General features: G+C 40.4%; 1 protein-coding gene across 4 annotated transcripts in view; it reads right to left on the bottom strand.

Annotated features, from left to right (window-relative positions):
* Nucleotides 1-16204, bottom strand: part of slit1a (slit homolog 1a (Drosophila)) — a 94399-nt gene that overhangs the window by 13006 nt on the left and 65189 nt on the right. For 2 of the 4 annotated variants that reach the window (XM_032553242.1, XM_032553244.1), the window contains exons 10-24: nucleotides 15053-15124; nucleotides 12602-12673; nucleotides 12445-12516; nucleotides 12140-12283; nucleotides 10615-10778; nucleotides 9736-9759; nucleotides 6335-6479; nucleotides 6167-6241; nucleotides 5950-6093; nucleotides 5720-5863; nucleotides 5469-5635; nucleotides 3475-3607; nucleotides 1870-1938; nucleotides 1711-1782; nucleotides 1520-1591 (exon numbers count right to left, since the gene is read on the bottom strand). In XM_032553242.1, the coding sequence (XP_032409133.1) occupies nucleotides 1520-1591; nucleotides 1711-1782; nucleotides 1870-1938; nucleotides 3475-3607; nucleotides 5469-5635; nucleotides 5720-5863; nucleotides 5950-6093; nucleotides 6167-6241; nucleotides 6335-6479; nucleotides 9736-9759; nucleotides 10615-10778; nucleotides 12140-12283; nucleotides 12445-12516; nucleotides 12602-12673; nucleotides 15053-15124 (1569 nt within the window). The remainder of the gene's footprint in view (nucleotides 1-1519; nucleotides 1592-1710; nucleotides 1783-1869; nucleotides 1939-3474; nucleotides 3608-5468; nucleotides 5636-5719; nucleotides 5864-5949; nucleotides 6094-6166; nucleotides 6242-6334; nucleotides 6480-9735; nucleotides 9760-10614; nucleotides 10779-12139; nucleotides 12284-12444; nucleotides 12517-12601; nucleotides 12674-15052; nucleotides 15125-16204) is intronic. The other 2 variants (XM_032553243.1, XM_032553245.1) reach the window with 1 other exon arrangement.

The raw sequence follows: 16204 nt of genomic DNA, 5'->3' as shown, positions 1-16204 counted from the left end.
GCTATGAGCACACATGGAAGGCTAAGAAGTCAACTCCCACACACACACCCCCACACCCACACACACACACACAAACAGGCTCGCCGTCTACAGATCACAAGCATGAGGACTATTTAAGCAGATATAAATATATACACACAAAACCATACACAGTTTCATAAAGAAGGCTGCAGGACCTGGTCTCAATTTCTCCTCAAAGAACTGAACAGCAGATTGGAGTCAGAAGGTTGCTGCTTTATGCAGCTGCTGTATCTTTGGATGCACTTCCAAACACTGGTTTAATTTCGTCATTGTTCTGTCCAACTCATTTACTTTCTGCTCTGCAGTTATTTAGCAGCCCATGGTCACTGAGAGTGCATAAAGACCTAGTGACTTCATAAAGGTCCTGAGACAGAGTTGGATGCATTACAGTTACCAGGCCAAACAAATTCTCTTGTAATCAGTGTCAGAGTGATTTTGCACAGTGGCGGCCCTTGCTCTGCCCTTATTGTGAGGTATTGATGAGCTTGGGCTGCTAAGATGCAAATAAGAAGACTGGGAAAGATATCTGAGCATGACTGGGAGTAGAAATCGGAACAAGATCCTGGCTGCTACCCCCATAGCTGCCATTTAGACAGAGAAAATAGGTCGGAGTGTGTGAGGGCGTGTGTGGGTATGAGTGAATTCAAAAGCTGTCAGAACTGTTTAGACAGATTCAGTCCTCGGGAGTCAATCAAAGATTCTCTGCATCTGCACAACTATTGCTGAAGTCAGCAGGCGCTTCAGAAATGTCCTCCTTAATGACTTGTTTGACCTAAAAGTGTTTCCTGTCTGGTTTAAGAGTCTGTTATCTTTTTTCTACAAACTCAGTTGGTAACAATGAAGCTGTTGATTGGAACTAAGTACTGAATATATGTAAGAAAGATTACAGTTTTTTTATTCAATAAAGAAATATAAAGGCAATTAAAATTATATTGTAAAAAAGTAAAACTAAATGCAGCACAAGCTGACCTTTTACATATTTTGTCACTTTATAACCATAAATTTCAATATATTTTATATATTGAATTTCAATATATTTTATTTATATATTTCAATATATTTCAATATATTTATATTTTATATTTTCTGACCTACCTAAAGGAAAGCCTGTGCAAAATTAACTCCACACAACCATGAACATACAGTACTGTCCCCATCCTAAAACATGTCGTTGGCAGCTTCATGCTTTGGGGATACTGTTCTTCAGGATAGCAATCGCCAGAAGTTGGTGAGAGTTAATGTGAAAATGGCTGGAAATAAACACAGCACAGTTCTAAAAGAAAACATGTCACAAGCTGAAAAATCCCCCACTGTCACATAAAATCAAATGAGGTTTCGGGGTAAAGCTTGGAGTTCTAAAGTAATAAATTGTGAAAAACTTCCAAGTGATCAGACTATTTTTGCAAGGCAGTGTACAGACAGATCGGTATGTAATATATTAAAAGAATATGCACAACATGGAGATAAAGTATTTAACCTCATCTATAAACAAACTCACAGCAGTCGCAGTGAGTGCAGTCCACTGAAAGCCATTTTGGGTATACAGCGCAGAGAGTTGTAGCTCAGGATTCTGCAGATAAAAAAAAAAAATCACACATGTAAGAATAACTTTTTTTCTCTTTTTAACTTTTATAACCAAAATTTAACAACAGCTCTTTCTTCTGGCAACTAAGGCTGATCAGGACTTACAGAGTGGTCAGTTGACTCATATTAGCAAAGGATGAGTTGCTCAGAGAGTTGATTTTGTTGTTGCTCAGGTCACTTCAAGGAAAGTTCAGAAAAAATAAAAATATTTACTATGATGATGCATGCAGCTTTTATAGTATAATCAGGCAGAGTAAAGCTTACACCAGCTGTAGGTATTTGAAGGAAGCCAGCTCCTTAGGAACAACACTGAACTGGTTGCCATCAAGATACCTAAACAAGAGAGTTTTCAGTTCAGTGGAATCCAAAATAGTTTATTTACGAGTACAGCCTAGATTCACCAAAATTTTCTAAAGTCACTTTACACATCAAACAGATCAAATTTATATTCAGTACATTATGCCACTTCGTAAAAAAAATAAAATAAAAATGCCATTTGAGTAAATGTAGCGGATTGCATTGACTCCAGCAATCCCTGACCCAGAACAAGAATGTAGCATTAGTGAACAGTTGCACACAGTCATATTTTCTGTGAAAAGCCAATTGTGAACAGTGTAATCTCCCTGTTATAGCCTGCATACTACTCTGCAAACAACATTTTTATTTGCATCAAACAATTTATGGATGGCAGCGTGTTCACAGTGAAAGTCTTGCAAATGACAAACCATTTCTGTCAAACAATTGTCAACTGGTATATGGAGGACATGCAGGAGAATGGTTTATTGTAGAATATTCATACCCGTTAACATCAGGGTCTCACTTCCATAAGGTGTGGTAGTGATTTAATCCCATGTTGGACAAAAAGAAGCAGAATATTGCTCTCCGTATGCACTTTATGTGAGCTTTTCCGATTTTAATGTATGGGATGTATTTCTTTAAATATGAACTAGGAAAATGAGGTAATGGTGAAACAGTCACTGATCCCAGCACTTCTAGTTGTGACTGTGATACGAAGACTGCTGCATGTGATAACAGTTGAGGCCACCAAAGTCAACATTATGCCTGCAGGAAGGCAATCAGCCCTCTGACTGCTAACACAAAGTCCTACATGCAGACTGTCATGTTGATAAATGGCTCATTTGAGGGCAGCCCCCACTGAGCAGAACTCCAGGCTCCTGCTATTGTTGTTGACTGCACAGAAGGTGGGAAGGGCAGCGGCTGGAGTAGAGGGGGGGGATGGGGTGCAGTTAGTTAGCAGGCCTTTAGGTTCAGAGGTAATGAGAGGTAATGATGGTGCAGAGGACACTTGGGATAATGATGGAGTAGCAAACTCTCCAGATGACAAGATGAAAGCCCTGAACAGAGGGGTACACCTGGTCACACCTGCTGGGACAATGACAGGCCTTAAGGCTTGCTCAGCGTGTGTGTGCATCACAAGAACCAAATGAGGCAGTATTGGAAAGTTCTAGACTTGTTCCATTCCCTCCCCTTTCCATTGAAAACTGCTCATTAAAATGTCCTGTTGCTCCCCTTTGCACTCATGGACAGGCTTCTGGCCCTATCACAAATATGCACACACACACACTCTCTCTCTCAGACATCCTTGGCTCTGAGTGTGAGAGTGACATCAGTGCCCAGAGGGCAACAAGGAACACAGAAGAAGAAAAAGAATGTCTGGGAGAATGACTGTAGGGTTTATTGACTATTTTCCTCGCCTTCAAGTGATGAGATGTTTTGTTACCTTTCACTTGTTCTTCAAGTGTTAAAACCTCCCTGTTACTGTTTTTCACATGATCTCCCTCAGGTTTAGACGAAAACAATAGAAGTAGAAGATCTGGCGTCAAAGTAAATCAATACTGAGACACTTACAGTTCAGTCACATTCCTGGGGATGCCTTTGGGTAGTGTGTGGAGATGCTTGTTACTGCAGCGCACCACAGTCTCTAGGCAAGAACACTCGCTGGGACACTGGGGTCGAGGAACACAGCTTGACTCCTCTTGGCCTGTTAAAAATATAAAGTCAGTAATCAGGAGGGAAGTCATGCTAAAAAATGTGCAACAGCACTTTACTTAAAGAGAAAATATCAAACATAATTAAGATATAGACCATTAGATTGTGTGTAAACACTCAACTATTTTTCTGTGACAAAATGCTCGACTAATATTATTTGCAAACATATGCGATCACATTTCATATCTTTGTAAAAGACGTGTAAAAAACTTTGACACATTGTGAGTACATTTATTCAGTGGGGATAAATAACACAATTTTAAGAAATAAATGTTTTTGAATAAAATAATTGGCTTCACAATTAATAACGAATTTACTAATGCGCTTAAAATAAATGTTACCAAAGCTCTTAAACTAAAACATAGTGCGACTGAATTTCAACAAATTTCCCTTTAGAAGTTTACAATTTTCTGTGTCCTTGACAGAGAGGCTTCTGTCTTCTAACTACTCACTACTAAGCTGGAAAAGGACCAACATTTGTCTTCGTGGTAGGAAGGATAATACGGCAGTCAAAAAAAAAAAAAAAGAAATTAAGTCCTCTATTATATAAATGGACCAAAAATGGGGGTTATGGGTTCACCGGGTTTCTATTACACATCAACCAGTTGATTGGGAATGAAGCCATATTATTCTTTTTTGCCAATAAACACACCATGGATATGAAACAAAGGATGAAAATGATGAAAAAGTGTAAGAACACCTCATGACTGTGGTTAAGTATGGTGGATTATCTACTGTGCTGTGGGTCTGTTTCTCTTCCCAAAGCCCTGGATATTATTCTGTTTACGTGCGTAACAACACTAATACCAGCTCTGCCAGAAACCTAAACTTATGGCAAAATTAACATAGACGTAGTCCCCTAGACACAAAATCAACCTTCTTTCAACTCAGTCTTCAGAGTTAAATGGTTTGGAAAACCTATGGATGAGCTGAAGAGGAAAAGCATAAGTGAGGACCCAGGACTATGCATGACCTAAAGAGATTATTGAAGAGAAACGGCTAAAGATCTTAATGCTCCAGCCTTGTAAAACTTTATAGCACAGGTTTTATTAGTACTTTCCATTCAGAAAACGGTGGTTGTGCAGAAGTATAAATAATTGTACTGCCAGGAATTTTGTTAAAAACAATTATTCTTAACAAGACTTTAACCTGTGTAATGAATCACTGTACTGAAAATAGAGGTAAAATTTTACAACAAGTTTCAGTGAGTGATTATACTCCTGCCATAATGGATGAATTCGTTTTAAGGCTTTTTACACATTTCTACCAGGGGAACTATTAAAAGGGATGGCACTGTAGCTTAAAAACAAGATATCACAGTAAAAGTTGGTGAAGCCATGGAGAAAAGTAAAAAATAAAAAAGCAAAGCAGAGCAGGGAATGGGAGGACTCCCTAACGTGATATCGATCAACAGGAGCAAAGAATGGAAGCTGCCTGAGGCCCAAAGACAAGCCTAGCAGTCATTCAGGTGCAAATAGGCTGACTCGTCAATAAGACAAACAGCTCAATGCTATAACTGCACTCAGCACTGGATCGACCGGCAGCTTAGGAACTGCTGAAGCAATCTATTCAGCAAACAAAAGAGTCACACAATAGTGGCCATTATTCAGGATGATTCCAGATACATTTGGCAGGTCTTGTTCAAAATGATTTTGAACAAGAGAGAGAAATGTTAAAATCTTTAAGTCAAACCCCAGAAGTTACCTAAACACAAAGTGAAGGATATCTATGATATTGGCAAAACATCTCTCCCTTCAAGAAGAGAAATAACTCAATATAGAGTAGAGAAGATGCTGTTGTAATTTGCATAGCGACTTACAGAAAAAGAAGCTAACTCAAAACATGGCACCCACCTTCCTCACAGCGAAAATCTGGCAGAGCTACATCCTGGAGGGGGATCTCCTTTAAGAAGGCCGGGCGCTGGCAGCGAGGGTTACCTGTCACAATCTTTCTGCTCCTCAGCCAATCACCAAGCCACGCCAACCGACAGTCGCAGTTGAAGGAGTTGGCCAAGAGGTTTCTGAAGCAATGATAGAGCAAAAGGGGTTCAGAGCAATAAGACCAGAAATGCCAGAACAAAACTATATACAACAAAGAGTCTTACAGAGTAGAGAGAGTCTGCAGCGTGTCAAAGGCCCCAGGAGTAATGGTGGTCAGATGGTTGTCGTATAGAGACAGCAAACGGACGTTGTGAAGCCCTGTGAAACTGTCGTTGTGAACACAACTGATTTTGTTGTTCCTCAACATCCTATGAATATATCAAAAGCAAGAAGAACTATGAGCTGTTTTCCTGGATTTTAATTGTTTGAGTCCACATGGTTGTACGTTACTCACAGCATGCGAAGTCCCTCGAGGCCTCGGAACATCCCGCTTCGAACTGAGTCAATTTGATTGGCTGTGAGGTGAAGCTCAAAGACGGACGATGCACCTTCAAAAGCTCCATCCTCAATCTCTGTGATCTTATTGTTACTCAGGTTACTGTGGTTAAAAAAATGTCTATGTTACAATTACAGGTTCTATTTAGAGGATGATGATAAACAGTTTTACTCACATTTTCTTGAGTTGGGAAAGGTTCTTAAACACACCGGTAGCCTCAAGAGTTGTTAGTTCATTATTGTTAAGGCGGCTGAAGAGGATGAGATATATTGTTTGAAAATGTCAACATTAAACACACCTTTCTCTCTGCAATTTCAAGATAGTGGTGAAAGCAATTCCTTACAGTTCAGCTGTGGATGCAGGGATGTGTTCAGGGATCTTGGTGAGTTTCAGGTTGGAGCAGTCCACTACGTTGGACTCACAGCGACACTTGGGTGGACACACAGGATCAGTGTTGCAGACATTATTCAAATGGGTGTCTTCTGTACCTGAAGGAAATAATATGTGAACATACTGTTACACTCAATGGACAACTCATTAAGTATGCTTGTTTAATGGCTACCATGGCAAATGGTAAATTAGCCAATCCCATGACAGCAAAGCAATCCATTTAGGGATCTTGACTTGCTGATCTACTGGGTAAGGAAAAAGACTCTCTTGCAGAATACAATTTCTGCACACACAACACACCAAGCCTTGATATGAATAAGTGACAAGACCAGCAGCAGAGGACCACAGATGGCCCTGTCTGTTAGCTGTGAACAAAAAACTGAGGTTGTAGTTCCAACAGGGTTAACAAAATAGGACAATAATAGCCTGGAGAGATATTGCTGCTAAATTTCGATTGCTCACAGTGAGATTTCAATGATGGGATCTGAATTTGTCATGAAAGCATGGGTAGATCCTAAGTTGTATCAAGTGTTCAGGTTAGTGGCGGTGCAGTCGTGTGGAAGATATTTTTGGGTTGTACTACTTTCTTAGTACAACCCGGTCATATTTTAAACATCAGATCTTACGTGAGTATTGTTATGACCACTATGTACCCATCTTGTAATGCCTATTTAAAAGTGGATCCATCGTGGTTCAGCAAGGTGTACCTAATAAATCGACTGGTGAGTAATCAACAACACAACCCTTATATAAAATTCTTTCTCCATTAAGTGCATGGTCACATGCTCACTTTCTTTGTACATGGTCCTGCTGTGACCTAAGTAGCACTCCTGGTGTAGAGATCTCCTCTACACCAGGAGTCTTTATAGACATCTTGCTGTGTGTCTACTTCTCCAAAATGTCTACTTCTCCAAAAGCACTTTGAAATGCCTTGCTGCTGAAATGTGCTATACAAATAAAATTTGATTGATTGAAATGAGGACAGATAAATTGGCGAAGGAGAGTTATTCCAAAGAAGCAACAGAGTGGAAGCAGTGGGGTCAAAAGAAAGTAGATCAGGGTGCTCAGATTCAGTGACGCAGAGCGCTCAAAAGGATGGATGTTGAAGGAAAGGTACGAAGAGAGTGAAGCTGAAAAGGCAAAAAGTCGATACATTAAAGAAAGAAGCATTAAGAAAGAAAAAAATGCATGTAACATGGGAGAAATGAAAGAGAAATGCAAGTGTGTTGTGTTAGAGAAACTTTATAAAGAAAGAGCAAGAATGGAGCCGCAAAGGGAGTGTGCGATGCTTTGCTGAACCTCCTCTGTCTATGAATAGACGTTACGTGCCAAAAAGTGTGCTGCCGGTTACATCATGGATTCTTAATAATGGATCAGCACTGGGAGTTACTTAGAACAATGTGTCTGTGTCTCTGCAACTCTGCATTGTGTCTCAGTGCAAATGCTCCATTTAGAGGGTACAGCCCAGGATTTTCTGTTGGTGTATTGCTTAGTGTGCCATTCTGTTTTGCAGCAGTGCAAAAATATGCAAGAGTTTAAAGATGACGTCAGTGGGACACCGTGGGGAGCACAAACCACATTCGTGGACTGGAAAACCATAAATAATCAGAACAAAATGATATGGTTGAGTATCAACAAAAAAAATCTACCCAAATAAAAGATGCAGGATTACAAACCTAATCCTAAACCCTAATCAATGACATTGAGAGAACTGCATTTAGAGAAACAAATTACACATCTTCCCCACATATAGATTTTTTTCCAACATAGTGTCACTTCTCTATTGTGGCTAAGCGGAGGCTGCAGACAGATGTAGCAACACTAGTCATTAAGGAACTTTCTCTTGTTCACCCAGACAACAGGAAAAGGCATTTCCTGCTCCAGAGGAAGCAATGAAAGTACAAGGAAAGGTCTTTGATCTTGAGGATGTGGAGGAGCCAGGGGAGATTTCGTGAGCCTGAGTCATCTTCAGCGTCACAAGTGCGTGGCAGCGACACTTTTACTGTTGGCAGTTTTACAGAAAAGTGCAAAAAGCAGAGAGCAGTGGAATGAGTTTTTTTTCCTCGCTTGGAGACGCAAAATGACTCATCACTGGATGATGATAACTCCCTGCAGTCTGGTTTTTTAGCAATGTGTTCTGCACTCATGGACTTTGTGTTTAGAGCTTGAATGTACAAATGGTGGGGGATTTTGTTAACATTGATGGAGGGTGAAATTCTCATTAATCGCACTCCACTTTGATCTCTCCAGTGCTTTCAAAGTCCTCCCATTTGTTCCATAAGTCAGCTAAGAGCTTTATCTTAACTTTGCATACAAAGGCACATTCATTTACATAGAGCAAGCTGTACTGGTATTGACAATGAATCACACAAGCATACACAGCAAGATTAGCTCTCACAAACACAGACTTTGACACACATCACTGCTCCTCCAAGTTATTTTCTTGGAAGTGTTCTGGTTAAGGAGTCCGGAAACATCCCCTGATAGGAATCTCAGAACTCTGGTGGGCTTTATTTGCTTTAGCTTTGCTGATACAGAGGGCACACTTTCTTTCTCCTCTTTTCTCAGCTCTCTCTGCGACTTTTCCTTTTGGTGACTGTCCAAAAGCCAAAGCAAAGACACACTTCCTTTGGACCCAAACTGCTGGGACTGTTAGGAAAACAGATCCTATATTGAACATATGTGCTCGCTCATATTAATCATAGCTACAAGTATGTATAGTTGAAACCAGATATTTACATGCACTACATGAAAGGAACTCTTTCCATTGTGCCTGAAAGAAATGGTGTAACAGACTACAGTTTGAAGGCCTCCTTGCTTAAAAATACACATTTTCAACTCTGCCTACACATTTTATATGGGACTGAGATCAGTATTTTGTGATGGCCACTTTAAAGGGGAAATATAATGCATTTTCAAGTAGTCAAGTAACATGTTACCTTCAGCTGTTATAAAAATGCTGTATATATCAAATATTACTAAAGAAATGTAATGCAAAAAAGACATTCTGTCATTATTATAAAAGCATTACTTTTCTTTCACTTCACTAAACTCACTGGAGTTTCTGGCTGTAATGTGACAAACTGAAAGTTTAAGGGGCATAGATACTTCTGCAAAGCAGAGTAGAAGACATGAACCAGAAGTAAAACACAAGGCAACTTCTTTATACATTATCCTTGTTTTGTTAAAGGTCTGGTAATTCCAGTGCTAAATGAATCATTGCAAAATGACAAACTGCAACAGATGGATTTCATGAAAGGCAATGGAAAAAAAAAGAAGCAATGATGTCACTACAAGGACCAAAGATTCACAGTGAGAAATAATGATAGGTGTGAAAATTCACAAGCAACTCACCTGGGATGACGTATTGCTCTTTGGCTGTGATGGAGGAAAAACAGAGGGACGGATGTCAGTGAGGTCAGATGTGCATAGTCGTGTCACTGCTATGCATCAAAACAGTCATATATAGATGTTATATATGACGGGACATGATCAAACAGTGAATCCAGTGTCTCCATATTGTTCATGGCAATATGGAGGAACTAGTGACAAAGTACAAAGGTGGCAAATATTTTGCTGTTGCTAAGGAAGAGAGGCATGAAGGAAAAAAGGACAGTGAGAAAAAAAGGCACATGAAAGACAGGACATTGTGAAAAGGAAGGAAGGTGTGTGTGTGTGGGGGGGGGACAATCAAAAGCAAAACATGGAATCCTTTTTTCATCAGATCCTGCCAAACAAACAAGGCCATAAAGAAGTGTTAAACCTCAGCAGTGCATGGTGCCAGGCAGCACAGTACAGTGCATAAACACAATAGTGGGCGAAAGGTGGGGGGAGTCAGGAAGATGGAGGCAAAGTGAAAGAAACCTGAGCCTGATGATGGGCAGGTATTCAAACTCTAACATCTAACCCTCCCTTGAACTGATCCCAACTCTCTGTGGTGTACATGTAAAACCAGATTCTTGTTCTGGATACACAGGAACAGCGGAGAGAAATAATGCCAATCTTCTCAGCATAGTCTGACAAGAGACACTGACTGAGGAGTACTAGCACTTGGTAGCTCTAATAAACCATTTAATAAGCAATGATCACAGATTAAATACCTAAATTACTAAAGAAGCAACAAATTACCGTAGTCCCAGAATACTGAAGGTAAGAAAAAAGATGGAAAGCGGAGACAACAAAGCCAAAAAGGTAAAAAACCCGACATGTTTGGAGACACAGCCATGAGCCTACCGGAGCAGCGGAACTTCTTGCTCTTAATTTGTCCGATTCGTTTGTTTGCGAGGCGGCGTGGACTGGCACAGCGGGCGCCGCTGGTCTCAATCGGGTTGGAGCGGAGGTAGTCTGCAAGCCACTTCAGATTGCAGTCACAAATAAACGGGTTCTGTGCCAGGTGACTGGAGGAAGATAAATGAGTACACAAAAACATGATTAATTAGAAATCACACATTTATTTAGTATTTTGTGTAACTTAGTCCATTTATTTAGTAGTCAGCAGCACTACCGGTACTTCATATAAAGCTCAAAGTCATAGGGGTTCACATCCATAGTTTCCACTCTAAACAAGTGATTTATAATCTATAATTTTAACATGCCAGCTGGTACATAGATTTTGAAGCAAAAAACCTTCTGAGACACTTAATGGAGCCTCTGAAGATAGGGTACCATAGAGTACAGTTATTAAAATCACTACCACTGTATTATTGACATGACTTTAGTTTGACAAACAGGATAGTAAATTGTTGGCTGAATACATGCACTATCTGATATCCCTAAATAAAATGCAATACTACCAATTCCAGTCAGAAGTCAGTTAGAAAGTAGGCTGTCTGGGTGTAATTCAATATTATTATAAATACAGATGTTCTGTGAAGGCCTCAGAGTTTCTTAGAGAACATTATTGAGAAAACAGCTTCATGAAGACCAAGGAACACAGCAGACAGATCAAAGATAAAGTTAGGCAGAGGTCCAAAGTAGGGTTAGGTTATAAAACAATATCCCGAGCTTTGAACATCTCACAGAGCAAAGTACTGTTTCTTATGAATAGAGAAGTTGGTCAGAGTTTTGACACAGAGAAAAACCTGAAACAAATCTGTTTAAGGCAGATAAAGATTTGGGCCTGGGGCAGACGTTCACCTTCCAGCAGGGCAACAGTCCTAAGCAGTCAGCCAAAGCTGGAAAGGTTTAGATTGAAACAACTTAATGTGCTAGAATGATCCAGCCAAAGTATAGACATAAACTGTATTGAAACTTGACTTGAAAACTGCTGTTCACACATGAGTTTGAGCTATTTTTTTTAAAGACAAATTGGGAAAATGTTTTAGGATCTACATGTGCAATACATGTGCAGTATGTCCAAACGTGGATCAAAATACACAGTTTTCAATTTTCTTTTATAAACAAACAAATATTTTAACATAACGTTTCCTTTTTTCCCCTTCCTCTTTCTGATGATAATTTACTTTGTGTTGATAAATTGTATAAAAACCCAATGAAATCCATTTTAAGTTGTGGTTTGTAACATGACAAACTAAAAAAATCCATGGGGTTTTGAAAGGCATGATATATTAGACTGTTGATTTCCAGGCTGCAGCATGTGCATGCTAAGAAAATAAATGTTTTTCACTTTACACTTTGTAATTCCATTTCTGTGTAGGTGCACACTCCAGTAAGTAAACTACTCCTGTGTTGCCTCATGTTTTATAGTAAAGGGCTGCAAATGTGTCAGAGTGAGTAAATCTGTTTGTGTTTGACTCACAGGGTTTGAATAGCTCGAAGTGAAGTGAAGGTGCCCTTGGCAAGAGTTTGAATCTTGTTATCATACAGCGATAGCAGGGAGAGATTTTGCAGATCCTGGAAGGCATTGGCACGAACGCAATGAATCTTATTGGCATTCAGCAGCCTAAAAAGGGAGAGGGAATAAGGGAAAAAAAGAGAGGGAGGCAGCTTGTCAAAATGTCTCTGAATATACCTGAAAAATCCAAGCAAAGTTTATTTGAAAGTCATTCCGGGTATTCAGTAAGTCTGGAGAGTATCAGCAAAGTGCACAAGAGTTCGACTTACAGCAGTTGCAAAGAGTAGAGGCCGTCAAACACACCCTTCGGCAGGTCGGTGATCTTATTTCCATACAGCACACTGAGGATTCGTGGCAAGCGTTTTAGACACAGTAAACTACAATCAAGCAGATTTTTATGCTCCAACTGAGCTTTGGACAACTTACAGAGAGTTAAGAGAGCGCAGGCCCTGGAAGGCATCAGGAGCTATCTCTGAGATCTGGTTGTTGCTCAGGTCTCTGCATAGAAGAATAACAGAGTATCAGACATAGAACTGAGAACGATTGACAAAATTTTACCCACATAGGAAGATACCGATACTGAAGTGTAAGCTGGATAAACATAGGTGCCAGCCCACTTCATAGCACTATTTATAAACAGAACCTTGCAGTTAATCTTAACATTTACTTGGATTATTTGTGGCCTAACAAGCAAATCCTTCACTGTAATGTGTAAGAATGTGACGGCTGAGGGCTGAAATCCAAAACAAGATACAGTAGACTGCCTCGGAACATCACCAATTTTAATAGGATCCACAGGCCTCTCCCCACAGGATAACCACTAAGCCTCTGTACCAATGTGCGCCTGTCTGTGTGAGTAAATGCAAAAGTAAATGAAGAACAGTGGGAGAGAAAGGGAGAAAGACATATGGAGAAAGAGACTTAATGGAGTATGTAGATTCAACTCCAGCCGACTTGATACCTTTGAAGGAAAATCATCTTGTGGTGAGGAGGGGGGATATTTCCTCATTTGGGGATAACAGCTAAATAAGGAGCCATTTGTCTTTTTGCAAGTGCTGAGGTTTCCTGGAAATGAAATCGAAGTTTGGGGGCCAGCATATGCAACGGTGTGTGTCTGTAAACTCAGACACTGTGGTGTTTGTGTATATGTCGGCGTGTGAGGGCTGTTTTAGCATCCCTGTCTAAAGGAGTGGTTCATGTGTAGGTCATTCAAACTGAGGCAAGGTGGAAGAAAATGTGTGTGGGTGGCTTTACTGGTGCGAAGGTTAGCTGAGGCTGCAACTAAGGAATGAAAATGCACATAAAACTCATAAATTAACCTTTTAATTATATAAATGATTAATTTAGCCTTTTTTCACATTTTGATGCACAGTTACTGTCTACACACTGTTTAGAGAGGATTTGGACACAAACAGTAAGAAAGTGTACATAGACAGGGGGATCAACACAGACATGTAGACAAACAATGTAAAATACAGAATCAGCAGCTCTAACAGCAGTAGCAGGTTTGTTTAACAGAACAGACGGATAACATCATTTCTGATAAACTCTGGTTCAGGTTTCATTAAGTTTAAAAAAATATTTACATTCTAACTATAAACCCTTTGGGAAGATTATTTGGTAATTAATTAAGTGTTCTTTCCAAATATCTTTGATGCTAGGAAACTCATGACGCAATCTCAATTACAATTCTTTTGCAGTGTCCAGTTTCTTAAAACATATAACTATCCTTGTCAAGTGGAACTGAACTTAGCAGAAAACAGCAGTGTTTTTTCCTTACTGACATTTTAAATGTGATTCAACCCTCCCAGTATGTAGGACGCAATGAAATCTTCCTGCAAAAACTGCAAATAGAAACTCAAGGAATGTTTCATTTTTTTCCCTCTTGTCTTGTTACAACCGCAAACTTAATGAGAGATTTTATTAAAGCTTATACAGTGTAGACAAATGAACGAAATAGTAGACTTGTGTAGAACTGTGATGTGACTTGGAAAGGTTATATGGTTTTCAACATTTTTTTGCAAATAAAAGTACAAAAAGTGTGATGTGCAAAACTGTTCAGCCCTCATGAGTCAGGTGGCTGTAAGCTCACAAAATTGGAAAAAGTTTAATGAGAATAAATACTTCAGCAACATAAACTGTCAAGGATGTTTGGTTTGTCTCCTTTAGGGCATAGCTAAAACACTATCAACTTAAATGTTCACCATAATCCCTTTTCAGTTTGAACTGCAAAAACTTTCCTTTAACATTTCCCTGCACCTACAATAAAATTTGAGTCATTGTAGACTGTCTTTTGGACTTAATTCACCTGATCTCATCCTGTCTCCATCCCTGGAGTTGAGCTGTAAAATCATGAAGAATCTTTAAACATAGGCAGAGAAACTCCTTGACCTTCCTCTTCCTCCATCTCCCCACTGGTATGTAAGTCAGACCTCATGGTGTTGGAGGTTTGGCTGACTGGCTGACTGGCTGGCGTTTGCTGGCAAGGTGACCGAACAGCTGGCTCAACCACCAGCTTGACATTGTTCACTCCCAGAGAGAGCAAGAGGTTTCAGCCCTCATTCAAGCTCTCCCTTCATCCCCTCTTCATCCCTCCAGCCGGGAACAGACAGAGTGGACAAAATGCTAGCCAGGGGAATACCAGCAGGCAGCGATGAAAAATGAGACTTGCTATTATGAACATGTACGACTGAAGCTAGCGCCACCCCAAGCCTGAGAACAGGACTACGTTCTCAAGCTGCAGACTAAATAGAAAGATAGCATGGTCCTTGGAAATTGGATGAGAGGACGGCCAATTGTTGCTTCTTTTTCCAGCCACCAGAGTTTTGTTCCCATCTGTATTACTTAGCCCTGAGGGGAACGTTCTGCTGTACTTACATCCTGCGCAGTTTCTTGTAGGGAGAGAAGGTTCCAGGAGGAACAGACTTAATCCCGTTCTGCTCCAGACGTCTGGGAGGGAGAAGAGAAGAGAGGTGACACAATTAGCTAACCAAACAATAGCATTTTCCATGGCAACAGAGCTGAGTAATCACCTCTGACCCTTGGTGATTGGGCTGATTATATTAACGGAGATCTATTTCGCAGTTGTAATAGGTCCAGGCACACTGGAGTCATAACATCCACAGAACCAATAAACATTCTCAACACTAAAGTGATGTGGAAAAGGACTGGAGGGGAAAAGGCTCAATCTTGCTTTTCGTGAGGGTGTTAAGGCCTTCAGCTATAAGACGTATTTCTTCCTGATTTAACATTTACAGTTTCCAGCACGTATGAGCTCATGAAATCAATAATGATCTCACTTGTTCATGTGAACGCCGCTGCTATCCCTTGGGTGTTTGCAAAGTGTCCACTGAAATCTTTGCAGTGGGGTAAAATATTACCTCTTTGAGTTTGCTTTTTTTTTATTTCCCTGTGTGAGCCCAGGAGAAGTTGACACTGACAGAATTTGACAAAGCTCACCATAAAACACCTGTCAGAGCTCAAAATTAATACACAGACAAACACACGCTTGGCCATTTAGAACAGAGCAGCAACAGGCTCTAATCAGCGTCAGATGGTCCCACAGAAACAGAATCTCCTAAACCCCATTAGCATGGGCATGCATGAGTTGTTTCGGGCTGCTGCTCAGGACCCAACTGAGCCCCCCAGAACAAATCTCCACTGAAGCTGGCAGAGGGCTGTTTATCTGCAGGTCAGTTCACAGCTTTTAAAACTGTCCTTACTGGGGCTTAGAAGGGCCCAGAGGAAGCCAGCTGCAGGCCTGTCTGGCTTGTTCTAGCTCTGCGCCTTCCTGCAGGGGGAACTGGCTGCAGACCAGCAGCACATGGGCCTGTATGGGTTGCGGTGGCCCCACGGCCGCGAAGGCATCTAAACATCATTAGGCTGCTATTTGTCGCCACAGAAAAATGGGAAATATTCTTAAATCTTCTGTAAGTTTGGAAGCAGATTTAACCACCAGCTTCTTCAATATTCAACGTCTTGGCGCAGAAGTGTTTCCCCATGATTTAATTAGTCATTTCGGATTTAACT

The sequence above is a fragment of the Xiphophorus hellerii genome, chromosome 22 (assembly GCF_003331165.1).
Source record: "Xiphophorus hellerii strain 12219 chromosome 22, Xiphophorus_hellerii-4.1, whole genome shotgun sequence".
Taxonomy (NCBI): Eukaryota; Metazoa; Chordata; class Actinopteri; order Cyprinodontiformes; family Poeciliidae; genus Xiphophorus; species Xiphophorus hellerii.
This window is presented reverse-complemented; position numbering and strand designations above follow the sequence as displayed.